Genomic DNA, 20,313 nt, shown 5'->3' with positions numbered 1-20,313 from the left:
CAAAAAAAAAAAAAAAAAAAAAAGAGCTTCCCATTTGGGAGTGTGCGTCTCTTTCCAGGAGCAAAGCCTCCCATTCTCCCTTCATTCTCTTCCCTAATATCTAAATTTGAGTCCCTTCTCCTCCTTCTTTGACCAACGGGAGGTCCCTCCTGCTGTCTAACTTCCATCCCTCCAGCTGCAACATCATCCTCTAGCTCAGCAAGCGCTCCCTCCCCGCCCCTCTGCCCTCCCTCCCTACTCCAAGTCCTCGCTTCCCATCCCTGGAACGATGTCCTATTTCGCCTGTCCTTGCTCTCGCCGCTGCCGCCGGGAACCGACGCAGAGACGGCAGCTGGTCCCGTGACCGTCCTGAGCCCCCCGTGTTCCCGGCCAGGGGGCGGGGGCGGCCCCGGGGGAAGGGCGGGACGGGGGCGGGAGGAAGAAAGGGGGTTTTGTGCAGCTCCCGGCGGGCCGGCGCCCTCTTCTGAGCGTCCTGCGGGCCCGGCCTCTCCTCGCGCCAGCGCAGTCCTCGCCGCAGTCTCAACTGCAGCTGCAGGACCGAGCCGTGGACCCGGAGGAGACCCCCGGAGGAGGCGGCAAACTTCGCAGTGCCGCCCCCCAACCCTGTCGCTCGGTAGGTGAGTGCCACCGCAGCCCAGCCTCCCGGCTCTGGGAGGGAGAGAGAGAAGCGAGCGCCCACCGGCCGGCCTGTGGTCGGCGCCCCCCACCCCACAGCCCTTGCCTCCGAGGCTCCGGGGCACCCAACTCACCGACCCTAACACGTGGAGGAGGTCCGCTGCCGACCAGCCCCGAGCGCCCACTGCTCCCGCTGCCATCTCCGATCTACATGCTCCCAGCTCTGCCGTTGGCACCCCCATTGCTGCTTGCAGTCTGATCAGCAGCCCCCTCGGATCCGCGGGATATGGGAACGCCCCTCTTGGTCCTGGCATCCTCCTTGCTGCGCGCTCCAATCCTAGGGCGGCCTGCGATATTTCCGACCTTGTCCTGGGCAGGGCGGTGGCGGCCCGCGTTAGCCCTTGACTCCGTGCGCGCCGTGCGGGCAGCACCGCAGGAGGCGCAGCGGCGAGCAACCTTTCTTCTGGGGGCACCTCACTGTAGCCCGCCGGCCAGCAGATAGGATTCGCTGAGCGGGTGGTCGAGGGGCTGGCTTTGGAGCTGGAATCCCAATTCTGCCACTTATTGCTGTGTGACCTTGGGCAAGTTAGCTGACCTCCCTGAACCTCGCGTTCCTTGTGGGTGTGATGACAAAAACACAAACAGTATTTTTCTCCCAGTTGAGGTTACCCATGGGAAGCAGGTAGTAGAAGGCCTGGCCCAGGTCAGTAACTGTTAGCTGAAATGCTTTACCCCTCCAGCTTTCTTTCCCAGCACTACCTGGGGCGGAGAACTCCCTCCCTCAGGTATTTCCATATTCCCCTCCTATCAGAATAGCTCCACATGGTTCTAACAGGACCAAGAGACTGGCAATAATTTTGTTGGCACCATTATTATCTACGTTACTTACATTCCAGATAATACTAGTAAGATCAGGGAAGGGTGTTAACTGATAGACCCACCCACAGTATTACCACTGCCTGTTGTGATCGCTAACTTTGCTGTGGATAACAGCATCATTTGCATTTCAGAGTTTATACTAGGAGGATTTGCAATAGCTCCGCTGGTGATGTCGCTACTAGTATTATTAGTTGTGCTTCCAATAAATAGGACTATTTACATGATTATTGCAATTACTCCTACAGGCCCTAAGGCCTTGCTTATATTGTGTAGGTTCATGTTGCTCCTCACACAGCCACTAAGGGAATAGCTGAGAGTGTCTCTCCTGCTGGGACCGAAGCTGTGGCCTCCGGTGCCTCCCTGCTGACCCTACTGAGTGCTGCAGCTCAGTTCCTGTGGGCAGGCCTTGGACCACCAGCTGGTGGGTATTCAGCATGGAAGTGGTGGGTGTTAGGTGTGTGCATGTGCGTGCGCGCGTGCGGCCCCCCTGCCCCCCCCCCCCAGAGCACCTGGTCTTGATTCTCTGTGGATTGGGTCTGTGAAGCCTGTGAGAGAGGTGAACATCTGTTGTCAGGCATGAATGATGTTACAGGAGGAAAGTTTCCTGAACAGCTTGAGAAACTCCAGACCAGGGTGGAGATCGAAAGGCTGGAGGAGGCAGACAGCAGGACAGAGAGGGGGTGGTGTGGGTCAGGGGAGGGGACAGGATGACTGCTGAGCTCTCAGTCCTGCTCTGGAGGAAGAGAAGACGGAGTGGAGGTGGGTGGGTGTATGGGATGGAGAAGGCCGAGGCCCGGACCCCTGGGTTCTCAGTCTGGTGCTGGAAGAGGGGATGCCTGAGTTTCCTCAGGGTTGCTAGCTGAACAGGAAGGGTTGAGGCCTGACCTCAGTGCAATCATGGGGAGAGGAAAGACTGAGCTCTCTGAGAACCACAGAGGGCTACTTTCTTGGCCTCTCTGGTCAGTGACTCCCATTCTTGGAGGGAGGGTTGCCCTCCATGTCCCAGAGCAGCCAGGTCCTCACTGGCCTCAGACCCACTTCCCTCATTCTCCCGCAGAACAGAGGTGAGAGGGTGGTCCAGGGTGTTGGCCCCAGAGTGACTCCAACTATATGGGTTTCTGGGCCACCTGTCAGAGACCTGGGAGGCAGGTCTGTGAGCAGCCAGCTCTGGCCCAGAGAGAGGGGAGGCAGGGCTTCAGGAACGGGCCTGGCTTAGGCCCTGGCACAGCTCATATTCATAACAAATAGTCTCCCCAGCACCCAGCAGGCACTGGCTGCTTATGCCGAATTGTCCCCACTCTGGACCCAGAAAACAGTCCTCTCAAGTGCCCCCCTGCCCGGAGCTGGTTTCAGTACCCTCTGATCTGGCCCTATCAAAAAGCTTCTCCCTCTCAAAGGTCAGATAGAGGCCCTGAGCATCTGGCTCCTGCCACTCCTCCCACAACTCTGACCCAAAGGAAATGATGCCTAGGCATAGTGGCAGAAATGGAGGTTACAATGGTGGGGAGGCAGGGGTGCCTAGCCTGGAGGATCTGGGAGAAAAGGGAAATTTCCCATCAGTTCAGGCTCAGGAAAGAGGGGACAGGTATGAAGGCAGAGTCTGAGAAGGTAGGAAAGATGGAGGTTGAACAGTGGGCCTGGAGCAGGCGAGGGTAGCCAGTGGGAGTAAGCGTGATCTCCGTGAAGTCTTGCTTCATCCCTCCTGCTGCATCATTGGCCTATTCCATGGCAGACCTGGGTCCCCATGCCCTTCTAAGTCTAGCCTGACCCTTAAAGATGATGTTGGACACTAGTTCTGCAGCCTTCCCTCCTGGGGCACATTGGCTTGGTGCCTGACTTGGCTTTGCTGGGGGCCCAGGGTTAGCCCTATCTCTCTCTTGTCATCAGTCTCCATTTCTCAATGTCACACCACATCCCTTTTATGAGAGTGTAAGTGCTTTGAGATCTTTGAAGGAATATTCTGGGTTCTAGAGCTTCTGATAGCAAGGGGTATGAGAGGAGGGCCCCTTGCTTCCATTCTCACCCCCCTTAGTCCAGCCCCCAGCCCAGGGCTTTCACAGAAAGGTGGGGAGGGGGAAGGGAGAGACTGGACGGAGGCCAGACTGGCAGAGACAGGGGCTTTGTCCCAGCTGGTTTCTGAGCCAGGAGATCCGGTGGGAAAGCCCGTGCCAGGCAGAAAGGAAAGGCTGGGAGGAAGAAGGGAGGAGGCAGCCAAGGAAGGGGGATGGAGGGTGTTTGGGAGTAAAGAGAAGAGTTTCCTCATAAGTAATGCTGGGGAAGAGGTACAGGAGGGGTAGTCTGGGGGAGAGTTGTGCATTGCCTCGGTTCAGACCAGGGGGCCTTCCTGGAGGAGGCCAGGTGGCTATGGTGTCCTGGAAAGATGGGATGGGAAGGTTGGAGGGTACTATGGGAGAGGCTCTGAGTTTGAGGAAGGAGGGGCAGATGGAAGTCTACCACCATTCGTGCTATAGGCACTTACCGAGGTCCTGCTGTGTGCCTGGTACTGTGCATTCAGACAGGGCATTTTTAGGATATAAAGCACTTTCAAAGCACATAGCCTGATCTCATCTTGTGAGATGGTAGCAATAGTATTCTTTCATAAGTAAGAAAACAAAGTCCCAGAGGGGGTAAAGAACTTGGCTTGGGTCACACAGTGAGTTGACTAGGACCCAGGTCATGGCTCTGAGGAGAAATTCCTTGGCAGTGAGACAAGGATCAGAGATGAAGAGTTAATGGTGAGGTGGGGGCAGTGGGCTTCTGGGGTCAGGATATGTGTGAGCCCATGTGAGTGTGGTAGGGATCCAAGGGAAGTCCATCCTGAAGTCTAACTCTATCTTTCCTCCTCAAGTCCCTCCATCAGCCTGCGGCATGGCCCCACTGCTTCTGTCCCTGCTGGCAGCCCTAGCCCTGGCCCAGGTCCCTGAAGCCTTAGCTAACCTCCTGGAAGGGGACAGCTCAGGTAAGCACCCCCACTCTGGGCTATTGTGTCTGTCTCCGCATCTCCCCTATGGTAGAGGGTAGCCTCTAACCAACTGCTTCCAGCCTTGGGGGACTGCGGTAGGAGAAATAATTGGGAGGACTGTGGGGAAGGATCTGGGCGGTGACACTTGGAAAGAGGATACGTTGTGAGCTTTGGAAAGGTGGGGAAATCTTGGGGGTAGAGTTGGAGAGGGGCACTAGATGCTGCAGGTCACTAGGATGGAGGATGGGGGACCCTGGAGGCAGGATGAATGGAGCTGGTAGGTGGAAAAGGAGTGGAATTGGGAGAAACTCTGAAGGAAACTGAAAGGAACAGAGTGGAAAACTTTGAGGACAGGGCTGGAGGACCCAGGGTGCGAGAATGGAGGACTGGGAGGTTGGACGTCTGGGATCCTGGGGCGGAACTGGGAGACTCTGGGAGCAGGGCAAGGGTATCCTGGGGGCGGAATTGACTGGAAGACGTTGGGGGACGGGTCTGGGGTTGTGGTGGGCCTGGAGTACCTAGAGATAGGATTGCAGGACCTGAGGGGAGGGGGAGGGGAGGGTCCTGAGGGCGGAGCTAGGAAACACAAGGGGAAGCCAGGGAACCCTGGAGGGGGTCTGGAGAATCTGGGGCTGGGGGTGGGGTGGGGGGGCGAATTCTGGAGCAGGGCTTGGAGACCATGGGATGGGACCACGTGGGTGCACTGCACGAAGTTCCAGCGGGCCCTGCCGGTCCACAGAGGACCGCGCCTTCCGCGTGCGCATCGCCGGCGACGCACCGCTGCAGGGCGTGCTCGGGGGCGCCCTCACCATTCCGTGCCACGTCCACTACCTGAGGCCGCCGAGTCGCCGGGCCGTGCTGGGCTCTCCGCGGGTCAAGTGGACCTTCCTGTCCGGGGGCCGGGAGGCGGAGGTGCTGGTGGCGCGGGGGCTACGCGTCAAGGTGAACGAGGCCTACCGGTTTCGCGTGGCGCTGCCCGCCTACCCCGCGTCGCTCACCGATGTCTCCTTGGCGCTGAGCGAGCTGCGGCCCAACGACTCAGGCGTCTACCGCTGCGAGGTCCAGCATGGCATCGATGACAGCAGTGACGCTGTGGAGGTCAAGGTCAAAGGTGAGAGGGTAGGGATAGAGAGAGTTTCCTGGAGGTAGGGAGGGGAGGACTCCTGCCCCCGGGGAGCCCACAGTCTGAGGCGGGAAGCAAACTCACCTGGAAGGCATAGACTGAGTTCAGATAGGGGTGAGGAGACACAGGCTGTTGTTACCTCCTTTCTCTCTTCAGGTGGAGGAAATTCTACCCACAGTCTAACTTAAGTCCCTCATGCTGTAGAGTGAGCGAAATCTGGACTTTACCCTTTGTCGACCGGGGAGTGACAAGGAGGGTGAGGGGAGGTCAGTGGGCCGGGTGGTCACCCTCCTCAGGAGTCCTCTCTGCCCCTCAGGGGTCGTCTTTCTCTATCGGGAGGGCTCTGCCCGCTACGCTTTCTCCTTTGCCGGAGCCCAGGAGGCCTGTGCCCGCATCGGAGCCCGCATCGCCACCCCAGAGCAGCTCTACGCCGCCTACCTCGGGGGCTATGAGCAGTGTGATGCTGGCTGGCTGTCCGACCAGACCGTGAGGTAGGCTGGGGCTGTGGACCAGGGGTTTCTATTTGTCTCCGAGATGGCTGTGGCCTCCAGCTCTGTCAGGGGCTGCCTGCGGTGTCAGACAAGGAATATAGGGCTTCTTGTCTCTGGAGAATGAGGTTGGCCTGAGGATGGTGATGAGGACCCTACTGTGGGGGTGTGCATCCTTGCAGAGCTGGGAGGACAGCCAGGCTGTCACCAACTAGCTGCATTGAAAGGACAGTATGATTCAGTAGGGTAAATATGGGATGGCTCCCTGGAGGAGGCATCTGTACTGAGTCTCTGTCCTCCCTCTCTAGGTATCCCATCCAGACCCCAAGAGAGGCCTGTTATGGAGACATGGATGGCTTCCCTGGAGTCCGGAACTATGGAGTGGTGGATCCAAATGACCTCTATGATGTCTACTGTTATGCTGAAGACCTAAATGGTGATTGGGAGGGAGGGGTTCCCAGGGGACGAGCCCCTTCTCTAGTGCTGCCCATAGGTCCTCCTGGGGCCTCTGCTGGACTTTACTGTCCCTCGTGTTTTGAAGGCGGCAGGTAGCAGTAAGGAGACAGTGTCCCTCCCTGAAAACACTGTCATAGAGGCAAGTTCATGACCAAAGCCTCGTACAGGTGGCCATTTGAGTTCTGACTCTTCTGCTACCCGCTGTGCAGACTGTGCATGACTCCTTGCAGAATGAGGAAGTTGGGCCAGGTTCTTTGACCTCTAATATCCATCTTGAGGTTCCATCCAGACTTGGATTCTATGAAGTAGGGTATTAACCCCATATCACAGAATAGGAGAGTGAGGCCTAGAGAAGTTTGCCCAGGGTCCCAATGGGAATCCAGGATGGAAGAGGCTACTAGCCACCTGGTAACCCAACCTCCTCTTCCCTACCCAGGAGAACTGTTCCTAGGTGCCCCTCCAGACAAGCTGACGTTGGAGGAGGCACGAGTGTACTGCAGGGAGCGGAATGCGGAGATTGCCACCACGGGCCAGCTGTATGCAGCCTGGGATGGTGGCCTGGACCGCTGCAGCCCAGGCTGGCTGGCTGATGGCAGCGTGCGCTACCCCATCATCACACCCAGCCAGCGCTGTGGTGGGGGCCTGCCTGGTGTCAAGACGCTCTTCCTCTTCCCCAACCAGACTGGCTTCCCCAATAAGCACAGCCGCTTCAATGTCTACTGTTTCCGAGGTGAGCCCACCTCCCTGCAGAGGCTGAGACCAGCCACAGAGAGGCAAGGTCAAGCCCTGAAAGTCCTACCCCAGTTCTGACCCATTTCTGTCAGGTCTTTGCCATATGCCTGAAGGAGTCTTGGGTGATGCCCATCTTGTCAGCTAGGGTTCTAATTCTGGGCTTGGTCTCACTCAACTGTGTGGCCTCAAGGAGTGGTCACTTCTCTGTACCTCCTTACCTGCCTCCCCACCAATAGTCCATACCTGGTCTCTTCCAGTTTTAAAGCTGCCTCTCCATATTGGGCTGCTGAATAAGCTCCCATTTCCTGTCAGAGGAGAGCAGAGCAGAGATGACTGACATTTCTGAACCCATTGAATGACCCGCTCAAGTTCTTCCAATTAGCCACATGCCCCCAACAGCCCTCAGGAGGGTTTCCAGAATCTGCAGCTTAAAGAAGGTGTAAGAACTTTAACCACCAAATACTGATGGACAGACACAATTCCCCCCAAAAGGAGCAGAACCTCAAGGACAGTGGGTATAGAGATGGCTTCCTACCCACATCTTTTTTTTTTTTTTTTTTAGTTATGAAAAATTTAATATATCACTTAGGAGGTTGGGGCCCAGGATGGAATGCAAACTGTGACAAAAGACTCTAACTGCATTGCAAATTTCTGCCCACATCTTATATTAGGAGCTGGAGGGGAGGCAGTACCTGGAAACTTCAGAGGCACAGGACTCAGGCCAAGGGTGACTGACAATCAGGGAGGCATTGCCATGGGGTGTCTGGGTCCTTGTCCCAGTTGTGAACCTGCAGTACTGGTACAAGGGCAGAAATGGGACGAGAAGACAGCATTTACACTCCATCTGAAGAGAAGACAGCTTCTGCCAATGGGGACCCCCAGTTTGAGGGAAGACAAGAGGCCTCACTCTTAGGATAAGGAGAGACTGAGAGAAAAGCATTACTTCCACTGGGACAGATCTGTGGACACCTTTGGCCTGGGGCTGGGGAGGGAAAGTGTGGGGAAGTAAAGTCCATAAGAAAACAGGTCCATGTGGAAGGTTTACTGGAACAGGGATGATGATGATCATGGTCATGATCATGATGACGATAGTTGAAACCTCTATGCTCTGGTTATGATTGTGTGTTGAGCACTGTCTGGAAAGAAATTGAAGGAAGAACTGGATCAGGAGGAAGGGGAGGGGAGGGAATAGTATGACTACGATTGGGAGCGGGTGGAGGACAGAGGCAGCAAGGGCACAGGTTTGCTTGTCTGGTGTGGAGCAAGGCTCGCTGGAGCAGGTGTTGAGGGCAGGGACGTACTGTCCTGTCTCGCCTGGCTGAGCACAGATGGCCATTGGGGCACTTCTTAGCCCAATTCCACCTTCGCTTCATTGGATTTCTGCTCTTGGTTCCCTTCTCTAGAGGACAAAGTAATCCATTCTAAACCTCTGTTTATTTGAAGGGAGCCAGAAGGAGGTGGCCCCTTCTTTTACCCTTTTGCCCCAACACGGAGGTCCTCAGGTGGTGACAGTTGAACGTTCTTCCTGCACTCTGCCCTTCAGCTCTCCTATGGGGATGGTGGCCTGTCCCCTTCCATTTCAAGAATCTTTGGATGACTGGGATCCCTCACTCCTTTCCCCAAGCCCAAGATCCCAAGTTGTCGAGGCTGTTCCATCCATCCTTCTGCCTCCACCCCCTCACTCAAGGGATTATTTTTCTCCTGAGCCTTTCCTGACCACTCTGAAGTAGTACCTCCCATCATTCTATTTTCTAACTCTGCTTAATTATCCTTTATATCGTAACATTATAATAGATGTTTATTTGTTTCTTTTCTGTATCTAGAATATAAATTACCTTGAGGGCAGGAAGTTTGCTGTTTTGTTCTACACTGTATCCTCAGTGCCCAGGAGAATGTTTGGATGACACATAGTAGCACTTGATTAATGCTTGAGGAATGAGTAATGAAGGTCTGGTGTGCTCCCTGGACCCCCATGGGTGCTCCATGGGGAAGATGTGGCACAATGAAGAGAATTCTGTGGTCGCTAACAGTCTAATCCAGATCCCTCATGTGTGGGCAGAGCTGCCTTTCAGCCTTCCCTCAGAATTTTCCTCCTGCCACAGACTCTGCCATCCCTGAGGCCGCCAACCCAGCCTCTGACCCAGCCCCTGATGGAATAGAGGCCATCGTCACAGTGACAGAGACCCTGGAGGAACTGCAGCTGCCTCAGGAAGCTGTGGAGAGCGAGTCTCGTGGAGCCATCTACTCCATTCCCATCATAGAGGATGGAGGAGGTGGAAGCTCCACTCCAGAAGACCCGGCAGAGGCCCCTAGGACCCTCCTAGGTAACTCAAATCCCTTATCCTGGGGATGTCTCCACTTAAAAGAAGTTGGAGGCAGAATGGGCAAGCCCAGGGGTTAGCTGGTTAGTTCAGTTGGTTAAAATGCAGCCTTGTGGGCCGGCCCATGGCTCACTCAGTAGAGTGCGGTGTTGATAACACCAAGGCCATGGGTTCGGATCCCATATATGGGATGGCCGGTTCGCTCACTGGCTGAGCGTGGTGCTGACAACACCAAGCCAAGGGTTGAGATCCCCTTACCGGTCATCTTTAAAAAAAAAAAAATGCAGCCTTGTAACACCAAGGTCTAGGGTTCTGTTTCTGATACCAGCCAGCTGCCAAGTAAATAAAATAAAATAAAAAGGTAGGGGCAAGCCCAGGTTGATGGTTCATGGCTGGCATGACTCTGCCCTGTCCTTTCTCAGCAGTTCAGTGGTACAGGGCAACTCTCCTGTCCCTCTCACAACCTTTGCCATTCCAGTAAATTCCACCCCCCAACTCTGGGGCTGGAGATGCTTGGACCAAGGAGCTGCCCCCTGGGAAGAAGGAACCTCCTTTCTTTGGTCCCTCCTGCACCTCACCTACCCCAAAGTGTCGACTAGAATGTTGACAGACTAGGGGAGGGAGATACAACGACCATGTTTTCCTGGGTCAATAACAACTCACAAAGCCTGATCAAGCGCTGCCTCAAGAGTGCAGCTCAGGTTGAAGTTCTCACAGTGCGGAGCAAAGACCACCTCGCCCCAGGAGAGCACTTCTGTCTCCCCGAGACCCCGCTTTCTCTAGCCGTGCTTTTCTCCCCTTCCCCTTCCTTCTTCCTGTCCTCCGGCGGGCGCTGTCCTTGGTGCTGAATTGTTTGTGCTTTGCCCAGAATTCGAAACCCAATCCATTGTACCACCCACGGAGTCCTCAGAAGAGGAAGGCAAGGCAGGGGAGGAGGAAGAGAACTACGAGGATGAAGAAGAGGAAGAGGAGGAGGTGGAGGATGAGGCGCTGTGGGCTCGGCACAGCGAGCCCAGCAGCCCAGGCCCTGCGGCCACTCTTCCCACTGAACCGGCCCTGGAAGAATCGCTCTCCCAGGCATCCCCGCCGGCGAGGGCAGTACTGCAGCCTGGTGCATCACCACTTCCTGATGGAGAGTCAGAAGCTCCCAGGCCTCCAAGGGTCCGTGGCCCACCCACTGAGACTCTGCTCACCCCCAGGGAGGGGAACCTAGCGTCCCCACCACCTTCCACTCTGGTTGGGGCAAGAGAGGTGGGGGAGGACACTGGTGGTCCTGAGCTATCTGGGGTCCCTCGAGGAGAAAGTGAGGAGACAGGGAGCTCCGAGGATACCCTTTCCCTGCTTCCAGCCACACGGGCCCCTGAGGGTACCAGGGAGCTGGAGGCCCCCTCTGAAGAGAATTCTGGAAGAACTGCCCCAACAGGGACCTCAGTGCGGGCCCAGCCAGTACTGCCCACTGACAGCGTCAGCCGAGGAGGAGTGGCCGTGGCCCCCTCATCAGGTAACTCTGCCCAAGGCTCAGCCTCCCTCTTTATCCTCCTCCTTTTTCTCCCCCTACAGCTCTGGGTCACCAGACCTGTACTCCTTTAACCCACCATTGCCCCGGACGCTCCTATATTTTGCCTTCATTCTCTTACCCACCTCTACTTGCGGGTCTCCAGTCTTGGATGTCCCACCTTGTGACTTCCGTCCCAGCTCTCTGATTCCTCACCCTGTGACCCCAGCCCCACCATTGACCACCTGTGACCCTTCCCTGCCCTCCACCTGTGGCTCACATCTCACTGGCCCCACAGAGCATCCTTGTGCCTCTTCAGGGTGCCCTGCTGCACTCTTTGGGGCCCCTTCCCCCCTCCGGTGTCCCATCCCTTTGGCTGTCCATCCCCACTCTCAACCTTTGGGGTCCAGGAGAGCTCTTACCCCCACAGAGCCTTAAGTGACTACTTCTGTGAAGTATTTTTTTGACTGTTTCATGGAAAACAAGCCTTGGAAATAAATCTATTAAAACCCTTTGTAACCAAGCTCTGGTACCCTCTGTCTCCATCTCCAGCTCTCTGTCCTAGTCTTCCCATGGGCCTGTGTCATGGGTAGCCCTTCAATGCTTCTCTTTGGCTCCATGTCTCTCCCTCTCTCTCTCTTTGTGTCTCTGCCTCTCTGTGTCTCCTTGTCTTTCTGATTTATTCATCTTTAGCCTCCACCCTTTCCTGTCCTAGCAGTCTAACAGCCCCTTGCTGTTCTCTCAACTCCTCCTTCTCAGGCCTGTCTAAACTTCCCTTCCTGGCTGCTGAGATACCAGATTTGACCGTACACATTACCCCAGAGAAGTCATCATCCTCAGCCTGCGGGAGTGCTGGGAGTTGTAGTGCCTCACTCCTGATGGGGAGAAACCCACACAGCCTGGGGTGTGTGTGTTGTGCATTTATATTCATTTTTGATCCACCTTGGTGGCTCCCACCTAGAGTACTGACTGAGAAAGTCTCTCAGCATAGAGACGGTTCCCCTACGTCCTGGTGCCCTAACCTCTCCACCTCCCACATCTCAGTAGGAGGAAAGTATCTAACTCTCATCCCATTCCTCCAGCTTTCCCCTCGTCCACTAACCCCTGCACTAATGACCACCTCTACCCCCCAGTATGAATGGCTTTATCCTACCCAAACCCAAAAGATCTCAAAGTTCCTAATGCTAGAGAAAATACAAATGGGGTGGGATGGAGAGTGTGGAGAGTAGGAGGAATGGGAATTAGGTTGTGGGGTTTGAGAGAAGCTCTACCTACTTGGGGAAGGTTAAGATTCCCAGTGGAGGCTGCTGGAGAAGGCTGGGATCCTCTCAGCCCCAGGATCTTCTCTCCTCGATGGCCCAGGGTGGGCCAGGGCCCTTGCATTACACCCAGGTGCACCCTTTTCAACTGTTTGCTTCCTACCCAGTTGGCCTTGTTGTTCAGCGCTGTGTGGGGTAGAGAGGGGGTTTGGTGGGAAAAGGAGCACCATTGGGGAGGTATCTTCAGTGTCTGAGTTACCCCACCTGGAGGATGAGTGAGAAACAGCAGGTGCCCTGACCTGCTATTTCACCAGGAAGGAAAGAAAAACTTTCTGGTATGTATAGTAGTTGGCCCCAAAGTGGGGGAGGGAGGAAGACAAGAATGTCCCAAGAAGAGTTCCTTCACCCTACCCTGCCTATCCTGGGTTCAGGTTCTGCAGCCCACAGCCAGGGGAAGGGACCCATGGCCTGGGTAGGGGACCAAGGACCAAGTTCAAGAGCCTCTGTTGCCAGGCTTGGAGGGTTGGACAGGAAGGAGCAGACAGAACAACAGGAGGAGCAGGAAAGTGTGAGGAATGAGAGGGAGTTCAGGACTCCTAGCCTCTGTGGGGTCTGGTGCTTAATGGGTTAAATAAAACTCCCCCCCCCCAAGCTATTGTTCACCCTACCCTGCCTATCCTGGGTTCAGGTTCTGCAGCCCACAGCCAGGGGAAGGGACCCATGGCCTGGGTAGGGGACCAAGGACCAAGTTCAAGAGCCTCTGTTGCCAGGCTTGGAGGGTTGGACAGGAAGGAGCAGACAGAACAACAGGAGGAGCAGGAAAGTGTGAGGAATGAGAGGGAGTTCAGGACTCCTAGCCTCTGTGGGGTCTGGTGCTTAATGGGTTAAATAAAACCCCCCCCCCCCAAGCTATTGGCAGGAGGGGAGATGACAGGGGGAGTGGTGCTGGAAAAGCTGATTCATTTTACCCAAAACAGCTAGGTCATCCCAGCAAAATTCTTTGAATCAACTCCAGCTTCTCCTCCCCTCATCCCTGCTCTGATCCCCACCAGGCAGTGCAGCCAGGCCAGTATGAAGTATTTTGGGCCTTGGCCTCAGCTGCTAGGGGTGGATGGCAAAGTCTGAAGGCCACCCCCTCCATGGTTTTATTGCCAGTGGTTGAGGAACCTGACCTGCACTGTTGGTCTGTGGAGCCATCTTCCCCTGGGTCATCTGGACCAGAAAGGAGTGGAAATTGACAGTTCTGCCAGCACCAAGCCTAAGGGCAGCTACCTCTCACTGCAGGATCCAGAGAGAGTATCCAGAGGAGGAGGCAGATGGCCTAGCCAGACAGACCTGGATCCAGACAACAGATTGCAGGCCTTCAGGGTAGTGTGTTAGTCTAAGAGGACTGCCTGGAGGAGAGGGTGCCAGAAGAAGGGAATGAGATGTATTTTAGGCTGGGGAGCCTACAGAAGGTGCAAAGTAAAGGTGGCAGAGGGGTTCTGGTAAGGGGGAACAGTCTGGGAAGATAAGAAGGGGAGGCAAAGAGGTTGGGTGATGTTGAGAGAAAGCTAAGTGTGTGGGGTCAGCCAGCATTGCAGGACAACAGGAGCTGAGCCGCAGGAGAAGGGATAGGCCATAGAGGGAGGAAAGTGGGTTGGATCTCCATTAATAGCTTCTGGGGCTGGCTGACTCTGCCTGATGGACAGCAGGAAGAATGTTTAGCACTCACTTGGACCACACTAATACCAGGTCTCAGGAGCAGTCAAGGGAGGCCACAAGGCCACAGCCCACTGTTGCCGTGGTATTCCTCCTGTCCCCTCCCCCAGATCCATCCAGCCCACCTAGACTATACAGAACTGTGCTAGAACCTGCTACAAAGACAAAGGGGCAGGGGACTAAACTCCAGGCCCAGGGAGGGAAAGTGACCTGTCCAATGTCATACAGAGAATGAGAAGCCAGATAAGAGTCCAGGTCTCATGACTGACAGCTCAGTATCTTTCCCCTTAGTGGGGTTGGGTCCTGAGGACCTTCCTGGCCACTTCCCCCCAGCCTCTGTTGGACTGGGCCCACAGTGCTGTGCATGACAGTGGCCTGCCAGAGCTGAGCCAATGCTGAAGTGGGGTTGGGGGAGAAGAAACCCAGAACTCAGGGCTGTGCTGTGACCAGAGGCAGGTTCTAGGGAGAACTTTTAAGGTGCCGCGATAGCTCGCAGGACAAGGAGGACAGGGCTGGGGGACCCTCTGAACCTTCTCCTGGAGTGATCAGGCTGCAGAGTTGTGCTCCCTTACTCCCACCACCTCACTTCTTTCCCCCCTCAGGTGACTGTGTCCCCAGCCCCTGCCATAATGGTGGGACATGCTTGGAGGAGGAGGAGGGGGTCCGCTGTCTATGTTTGCCTGGCTATGGGGGGGACCTGTGCGATGTTGGTGAGTGTGTTGAGGGACATCAGGGGGGACAGATGTAAATCTTGGACCCTGCCACAATATGCTAGTTCTGGAGTGGGGAGGGAGGACCGTGGTTTTGGCCTTGTCATTAATGAATCCATTTTAGGCAAGGTACATAACTTCTCTGAGCCCTACCCTCAATTTCCTCAACTCTTAAGTGGAATCAAAATGCCTCTCTTAGGGGTATCAGTGTGAGAGGAGTGCTAAGCTTACTCCTGGCACTGGGTAGTGAATATATGCCAGTTCCCATCCTCCTGGGATGGGAGGAGGGTAGAGCTCTTCTTCAGCATGGAGGACTGCAAAGACCCAGGCCAGAACTCCCTCCCTCACCCTAGTCCCTGTCGCTCAGAGAAGACATCATTGCCCCTGCCCAAGGGCCCCTCCAGGGTCCTGCTAGCCTTGAAGAGGAATGAAGTACACTACTAGCTCTTTGGCACCATCCTCCTGCCCCATATCTGCCTCTTGATCTGTGGTGGTGGAAGGAGCCAAGGCTCTTCTAGGATACCTGGCTGCTCTGGATTCTGGGGTCCTCTGAAGATGCCCGCCCTTCTGTGTGCCCCAGGTCTCCGCTTCTGCAGCCCTGGCTGGGATGCCTTCCAGGGTGCCTGCTACAAGCACTTTTCTACTCGAAGGAGTTGGCAGGAGGCAGAGACCCAGTGCCGGATGTACGGTGCCCACCTGGCCAGCATCAACACACCTGAGGAACAGGACTTCATCAACAGTGGGCTGGGGACTGGGAGGGAGGGGACCCTTGTCATTTGCTCTCTCTCTCTCTCTCTCACTTGCTCATTAATTTATTAATTAATTCCCTTATTCATTAATTCTCACACTCATTACTTGGTTTCCCTCATTCATTCATTCATTCATTCACTTTCTCATTCTCTCTCCCTCTTTCCCACCCTACACTTAGGCAGAGGGGAGGGTTGAGGTTCATGCAGGAAACTACACCTGTATCAGCCAAGCTGTTGCTGACGGGGCTGCCTCCAGCCCCTCCCAACTTCCCTGACTCTCTTACCTCCATTGGCTTTCTGTGACTGTGACTTTCTTGAAAAATTTTACTTTTTCCAGAGTTTCCCTTTTCTAGCCCGGGCTGATAACTTTCTTCTCCTCCCACCCCCCTGCCTTTCATCTGGCCCGTGTGCAGAGTTGGAGGGAGGGATAAGAAAACAGGGAAGCACGAATTTTGGATTGTGGGAAGGACTTCCTGGGCAGTCACCCACAGGTAACAGGGAGGGGGCGACATCTATCGACAGTGGAGTTCATGGCACACCGGCGGTTCTTCCCCAGATCGATACCGGGAGTACCAGTGGATTGGGCTCAATGACAGGACCATCGAAGGGGACTTCCTGTGGTCGGATGGCATCCCCATGGTGAGGCCCCGATAGGCCCTCACACTGTCTACTTCATTTCCTTGAAACATATCCACCCTCTACCTCACAGTGACCCCCATCTCTCCTTCCCCTTCTTTTTATGGCCTCCTTCCCTTTCTCCATGCCCTTTCCCACTTCTCCCTGGGCTCTCCTCCCTTCCTTGTGCCTCTATCTCTTCTCTTCTGGTTCCCATTCTCCCTCCCCCAAAGCCCCTGCCCTCTTTTTCCCCTTGGGTGGGGGGAGGTTCCCCATTCCCCAGGCCCCTAGCCTTCCCTCTCCTGCAGTCCCTCCTTCCCCTCATCTTCCCCAGGTCCTCTAGGCCCATTCCTCCCAATGCTTCTGGTGTGGGAACTCCTCAGCACCTCCTCTGACCTCCCACCTACACCCCAGCTCTATGAGAACTGGAACCCTGGGCAGCCTGACAGCTACTTCCTGTCTGGAGAGAACTGCGTGGTCATGGTGTGGCATGATCAGGGACAATGGAGTGATGTGCCCTGCAACTACCACCTGTCCTACACCTGCAAGATGGGGCTGGGTGAGGGCAGGCAAGGGAGGGTCCAAGCAAGGGAGGGGGGGTGGGCGCTAGAGCATCCAGGGGGCTGATGCTTATAGGAGGGTGCAAAGCTACACAGAGGAGTCAGAATGTGTTCTGGACCACGGGAGGGATAACAAATGACATGGGTCCACTTGGAATCTCTGATCTTTTTTGTCATGTGGCCCATTCCTATCTTCCCTATCAAGACTTGAGATTCTGGAAACTGTCACTTACAGAGCCAGGCTCCCAGTTCCTAACTGTGTCCCCCCTGCAGTGTCCTGTGGGCCCCCACCAGAACTGCCCCTGGCTCAAGTGTTTGGCCGCCCACGGCTGCGCTATGAGGTGGACACAGTCCTTCGCTATCGGTGCCGTGAGGGGTTGGCCCAGCGCAACCTACCACTGATCCGCTGCCAGGAGAATGGTCATTGGGAGCACCCCCAGATCTCCTGTGTGCCCCGAAGGCCTGTGAGTGCCAGGAGGAGGCAGGTGGGGGTAGGGAGCAGTAACTATCAGTAGCCCTAAGCTCCAGTCCCAGCTCTGCCTGTCACTGGTTGTGTAACCCTGGAGTAATCACTGCCCCTTTCTGGGGCAGAGAGAGGAGGTGGGCTGGATGCTCTGGGGTCCCTTTCGGTGCTGAAGAACACTGAAGTCACATGCAGCCACATGCTGGGCTCTTAAGGACTGAACCAGGGCAAATGTTTTAATGAAGTCAGGGGTCAGGTAGCAAGAACACCAGAAGGCAGGCTCTGAGAAGAGAGAGAAGGAGGAGCCCAGGGTGGAGGATGAGTGTGTGTCTTCCCCAGGCTCGAGCTCTGCACCCAGCGAAAGCCCTGGAAGGACGTCAGGGGAGGCTACTGGGGCGCTGGAAGGCGCTGTCGACTCCTCCTTCCAGCCTCACTCCAGGTCCCTAGGGAGCGAGGCCTCGAACACTCCTGGCCCAGCACTGCCCTCTCACCCCAACTCTCCCTCACACCCTGTGCTCTCCCCACCACAGGAAGTGACGACATGAGAGGGGTGCAGCTGGAGTCCAGGTGACAGTGCCTGAAAGGGCTTCTGGAAAACACCTGGGAGGCTCCAGCTCAGCCTGGGCCCGCTCATCCCCTACCCTGGGCATCAAGTTTTCCCTCAGGGCAAGGGGTAAGTCCCTCAACTGCCCTCTCCTTGCCAGCCATCCTGTCCCCTCCGTTCCTCTAGGAGGCACTGTGCCCATTCACTCTTTGTTTTCCAAGAGAATGGGTTTGCTGGATGGAGTACTTGTAAAACCAGCAGTAAATAAAGCTGTGTTTGAGCCCAACCAAGTTTGATGCTTGTGTGTGTGTGTGTGTGTGTGTGTGTGTGTGTGTGTGTGTGTGTGTGTGTGTGAGAGAGAGAGAGAGAGAGAGAGTGAGAGTGAGTGTGGTTGGGCTGGGCCTCATAGGATAAATAGAGCTTATGTGTGGTAGCTTCTGAAGGTCAGAGAAGCCCCCAAGATGTCAGTGGATACAACAGTGCCTAGCACAGACTAGCTGCCCAGTAAGTACTTAACAGCGGGAAGGAAACCGCAGGGGCTGGGAACAGTGGGAGGGGATGTCTGGAAAGAGATGGAGTGCCCGGAGTGCCCAAGAGTCAAGCAGACCTAAACGAGTTCAGTGTGGGGAAAGAGAGGAGCGGGGGTCCCGGAGAGGAAGGCAGAGAAGTGGATGCCTTGGTGTCCCAGTTCTGAGCTTCAGAGATGGGGGTGGCGGGGTCTCCCAGGGGGTGTGAACGTGAGGGTGAGGGCAAGTTCTGCTGGCACTGCAGCAGGTCTGGGGGGTTAGACTGCAGGAAGGCTTACCTCCAGCAGAGGAGACAGAGATGCGGAAAATAGGGAAACAAAGTATACGCAGAGGGGAAGTCCCCGGTCCTGCTGTGAGCTGGGCTCTGGGGAATGACCTGTGGGTTTCACCGGCTGTGGCCAGCAGAGGGCGCTGCGAACGCATACACGTCGCTCTGCGCAGAGAGTGCCGTGTGCGCGTGCGTGAGTGGAGACTGAGTGGAGGAGTGGGCGGAGTCCCGGGATACCGCCAGGGGGCGCCGCGGTCTTTCTCTCTTAAGAGCCTGGCGGGCGGGGGAGGGGAGTAGTTGGCTGGGGAGGGGAGGGTGAGACTTCCGGCCAGGGTGAGCTGGCTCTGGGGGCTGTGAGTCAGCGGAGGTTGAGGTGGTGAGATCACTCTGAGAACTGGGAGAGAATGACCAGTGTGTATGTGTGTACATAAAGTAGCGAGCTCTTCTGCGGACCTCATCACAGTGCATAGGATTGTGCCTTTTGGTAAAGTGTCAGGATGCGGTCTGTCCTCATGATGTGGTCTGTCCTGACGTTACTGCCGCAGATCCTCACACTTAGCCACACGCAGTCACACATATGCTCACACATGTGCACGCTCAGTGTCCACACTCCTGCTTGTGCCCACTCAGTTACACCACATTCACCCCCACAGGCAATTCTTATTTCTTATCCGAAAAGGCAGTAAAACCAGGAGATGGGAGACAGATCCAGAGGAGCAAAAGGCTGAGAGAGATATGGAGAGACCCAGAGATAGTGAGGCAAGACAGAGACAGATTCAAGCCAGGTGCGTGTTGAGGGGAGCTGGGGGCTCTGCCAGGCCATCTCTGCCCTGCTCCGGTGCCTTCCCCAAAACCAAAACCAGCTGGTCTCTGAGATACCAGCACTGCCCTCCTAGACCCACCTACCACCACATTCCTTCCTCACCCCAGGGCTCACCTGCCCCACCTTCTGCCTTCCCCATACAACTCACCCCAGCATGACTTGGAGCCAGGTTGTTCCTTAAGGAGCTACAGGAAAGACGATGGTTCTGGGCCAGAGCAAACTCCCACTTTTATCTTGTATCAGCCTGCAATGGGCCACTCAATGCATTTTTAGGAATGTCAGGGTATTTTGCTGGATTTGTGAGTGGATGAAGACCAAGGCAGGCCTTTGAAGGTAGGGCCTGAAGGGAGGGGTCAGTGTCTGTCCTCGGGTTCTTAAGGGAGATTCTCTGAGAAACACATCCTCACAGAAGTGGAGTTTAGACAGCATGTTGGGTCTCCCAGGGAGACCCTGGCGGTGAGCTGGAAGGGGCTTTGGTCTCTCAGCCCTCTCTTCAAGGCTTTCTCACTGAATCTCCTCTAAAATGGTAGGCAGGGGTCCACCATCTTCTCTGATCTGCGGATGAGGAGAGTTCCAGAGGTAGATAGAGAGAAGGAACTAGAATCCTTTCCCCCCTCCCCACACCTGCTGGGCTGCTCTTCCGGAAACGGAAGGCTTCTGGCTTTGTTGGGCTTCCTGGGGAAGGGGGAGCTGGTCCAGGGATGACTCAGCAGCACCCTGCACCGAATCCAAGCCCTGGCCCAGTGTGTGTGTGTGTGTGTGTGTGTGTGTGTGTGTGTGTGTGTGTGTTTCCTATCCTGGGGAGGAGTCTTGGCCAGCCCCATCTTTTTGGGGAGATGGAGTAGGGGCCACATCTGTCTTTGGGGCATAGCACAGATCTGACCATGTCCCACCCCTGCCAAGCCCCTGGATACCAAGCTCTCTGCTTCCTTCCCACATGTGTTAAGTGGGTCCTCCAGCAGGGTTTCCTGTTTCCTAGGGATGAGGGAAGTCAGAATGTATATGGGTGTGTGTGGAGAGAGG

General features: G+C 55.6%; 1 protein-coding gene across 5 annotated transcripts; it reads left to right on the top strand.

Moving 5' to 3' along the window:
• Positions 1-465: 465 nt before the first annotated feature.
• BCAN (brevican) lies at positions 466-17,958 on the top strand. Of its 5 annotated transcripts, XM_008570437.1 has the most exons (16): positions 466-617; positions 1,768-1,915; positions 4,343-4,453; positions 5,196-5,567; positions 5,896-6,070; positions 6,376-6,503; positions 6,960-7,253; positions 9,358-9,579; positions 10,445-11,077; positions 14,634-14,741; positions 15,322-15,480; positions 16,047-16,129; positions 16,520-16,664; positions 16,939-17,129; positions 17,468-17,567; positions 17,659-17,958. In XM_008570437.1, exons 3-16 carry the CDS (start codon positions 4,363-4,365, stop codon positions 17,697-17,699), a joined length of 2,742 nt encoding a protein of 913 aa, XP_008568659.1. In that variant the 5' UTR covers positions 466-617; positions 1,768-1,915; positions 4,343-4,362; the 3' UTR covers positions 17,700-17,958. The 5 variants fall into 5 exon arrangements, 3 of the variants coding, with proteins under 3 accessions (XP_008568659.1, XP_008568672.1, XP_008568665.1); XM_008570450.1 differs by lacking the exon at positions 17,468-17,567; XM_008570443.1 differs by having other exon boundaries at positions 17,468-17,958.
• Positions 17,959-20,313: the final 2,355 nt, after the last annotated feature.

Source organism: Galeopterus variegatus, unplaced genomic scaffold, assembly GCF_000696425.1.
Source record: "Galeopterus variegatus unplaced genomic scaffold, G_variegatus-3.0.2 Scaffold33, whole genome shotgun sequence".
Lineage (NCBI taxonomy): Eukaryota > Metazoa > Chordata > Mammalia > Dermoptera > Cynocephalidae > Galeopterus > Galeopterus variegatus.
This window is presented reverse-complemented; position numbering and strand designations above follow the sequence as displayed.

Coding starts and splice junctions, on each gene's coding strand:
- BCAN (XM_008570437.1), top strand. CDS start 4,363: ATGGCCCCACTGCTTCTGTCCCTGCTGGCAGCCCTAGCCCTGGCCCAG. Junction 16,665..16,938: donor CACCTGCAAGATGGGGCTGG/GTGAGGGCAGGC, acceptor TCCCCCCTGCAG/TGTCCTGTGGGCCCCCACCA. Junction 17,130..17,467: donor CCTGTGTGCCCCGAAGGCCT/GTGAGTGCCAGG, acceptor TGTCTTCCCCAG/GCTCGAGCTCTGCACCCAGC.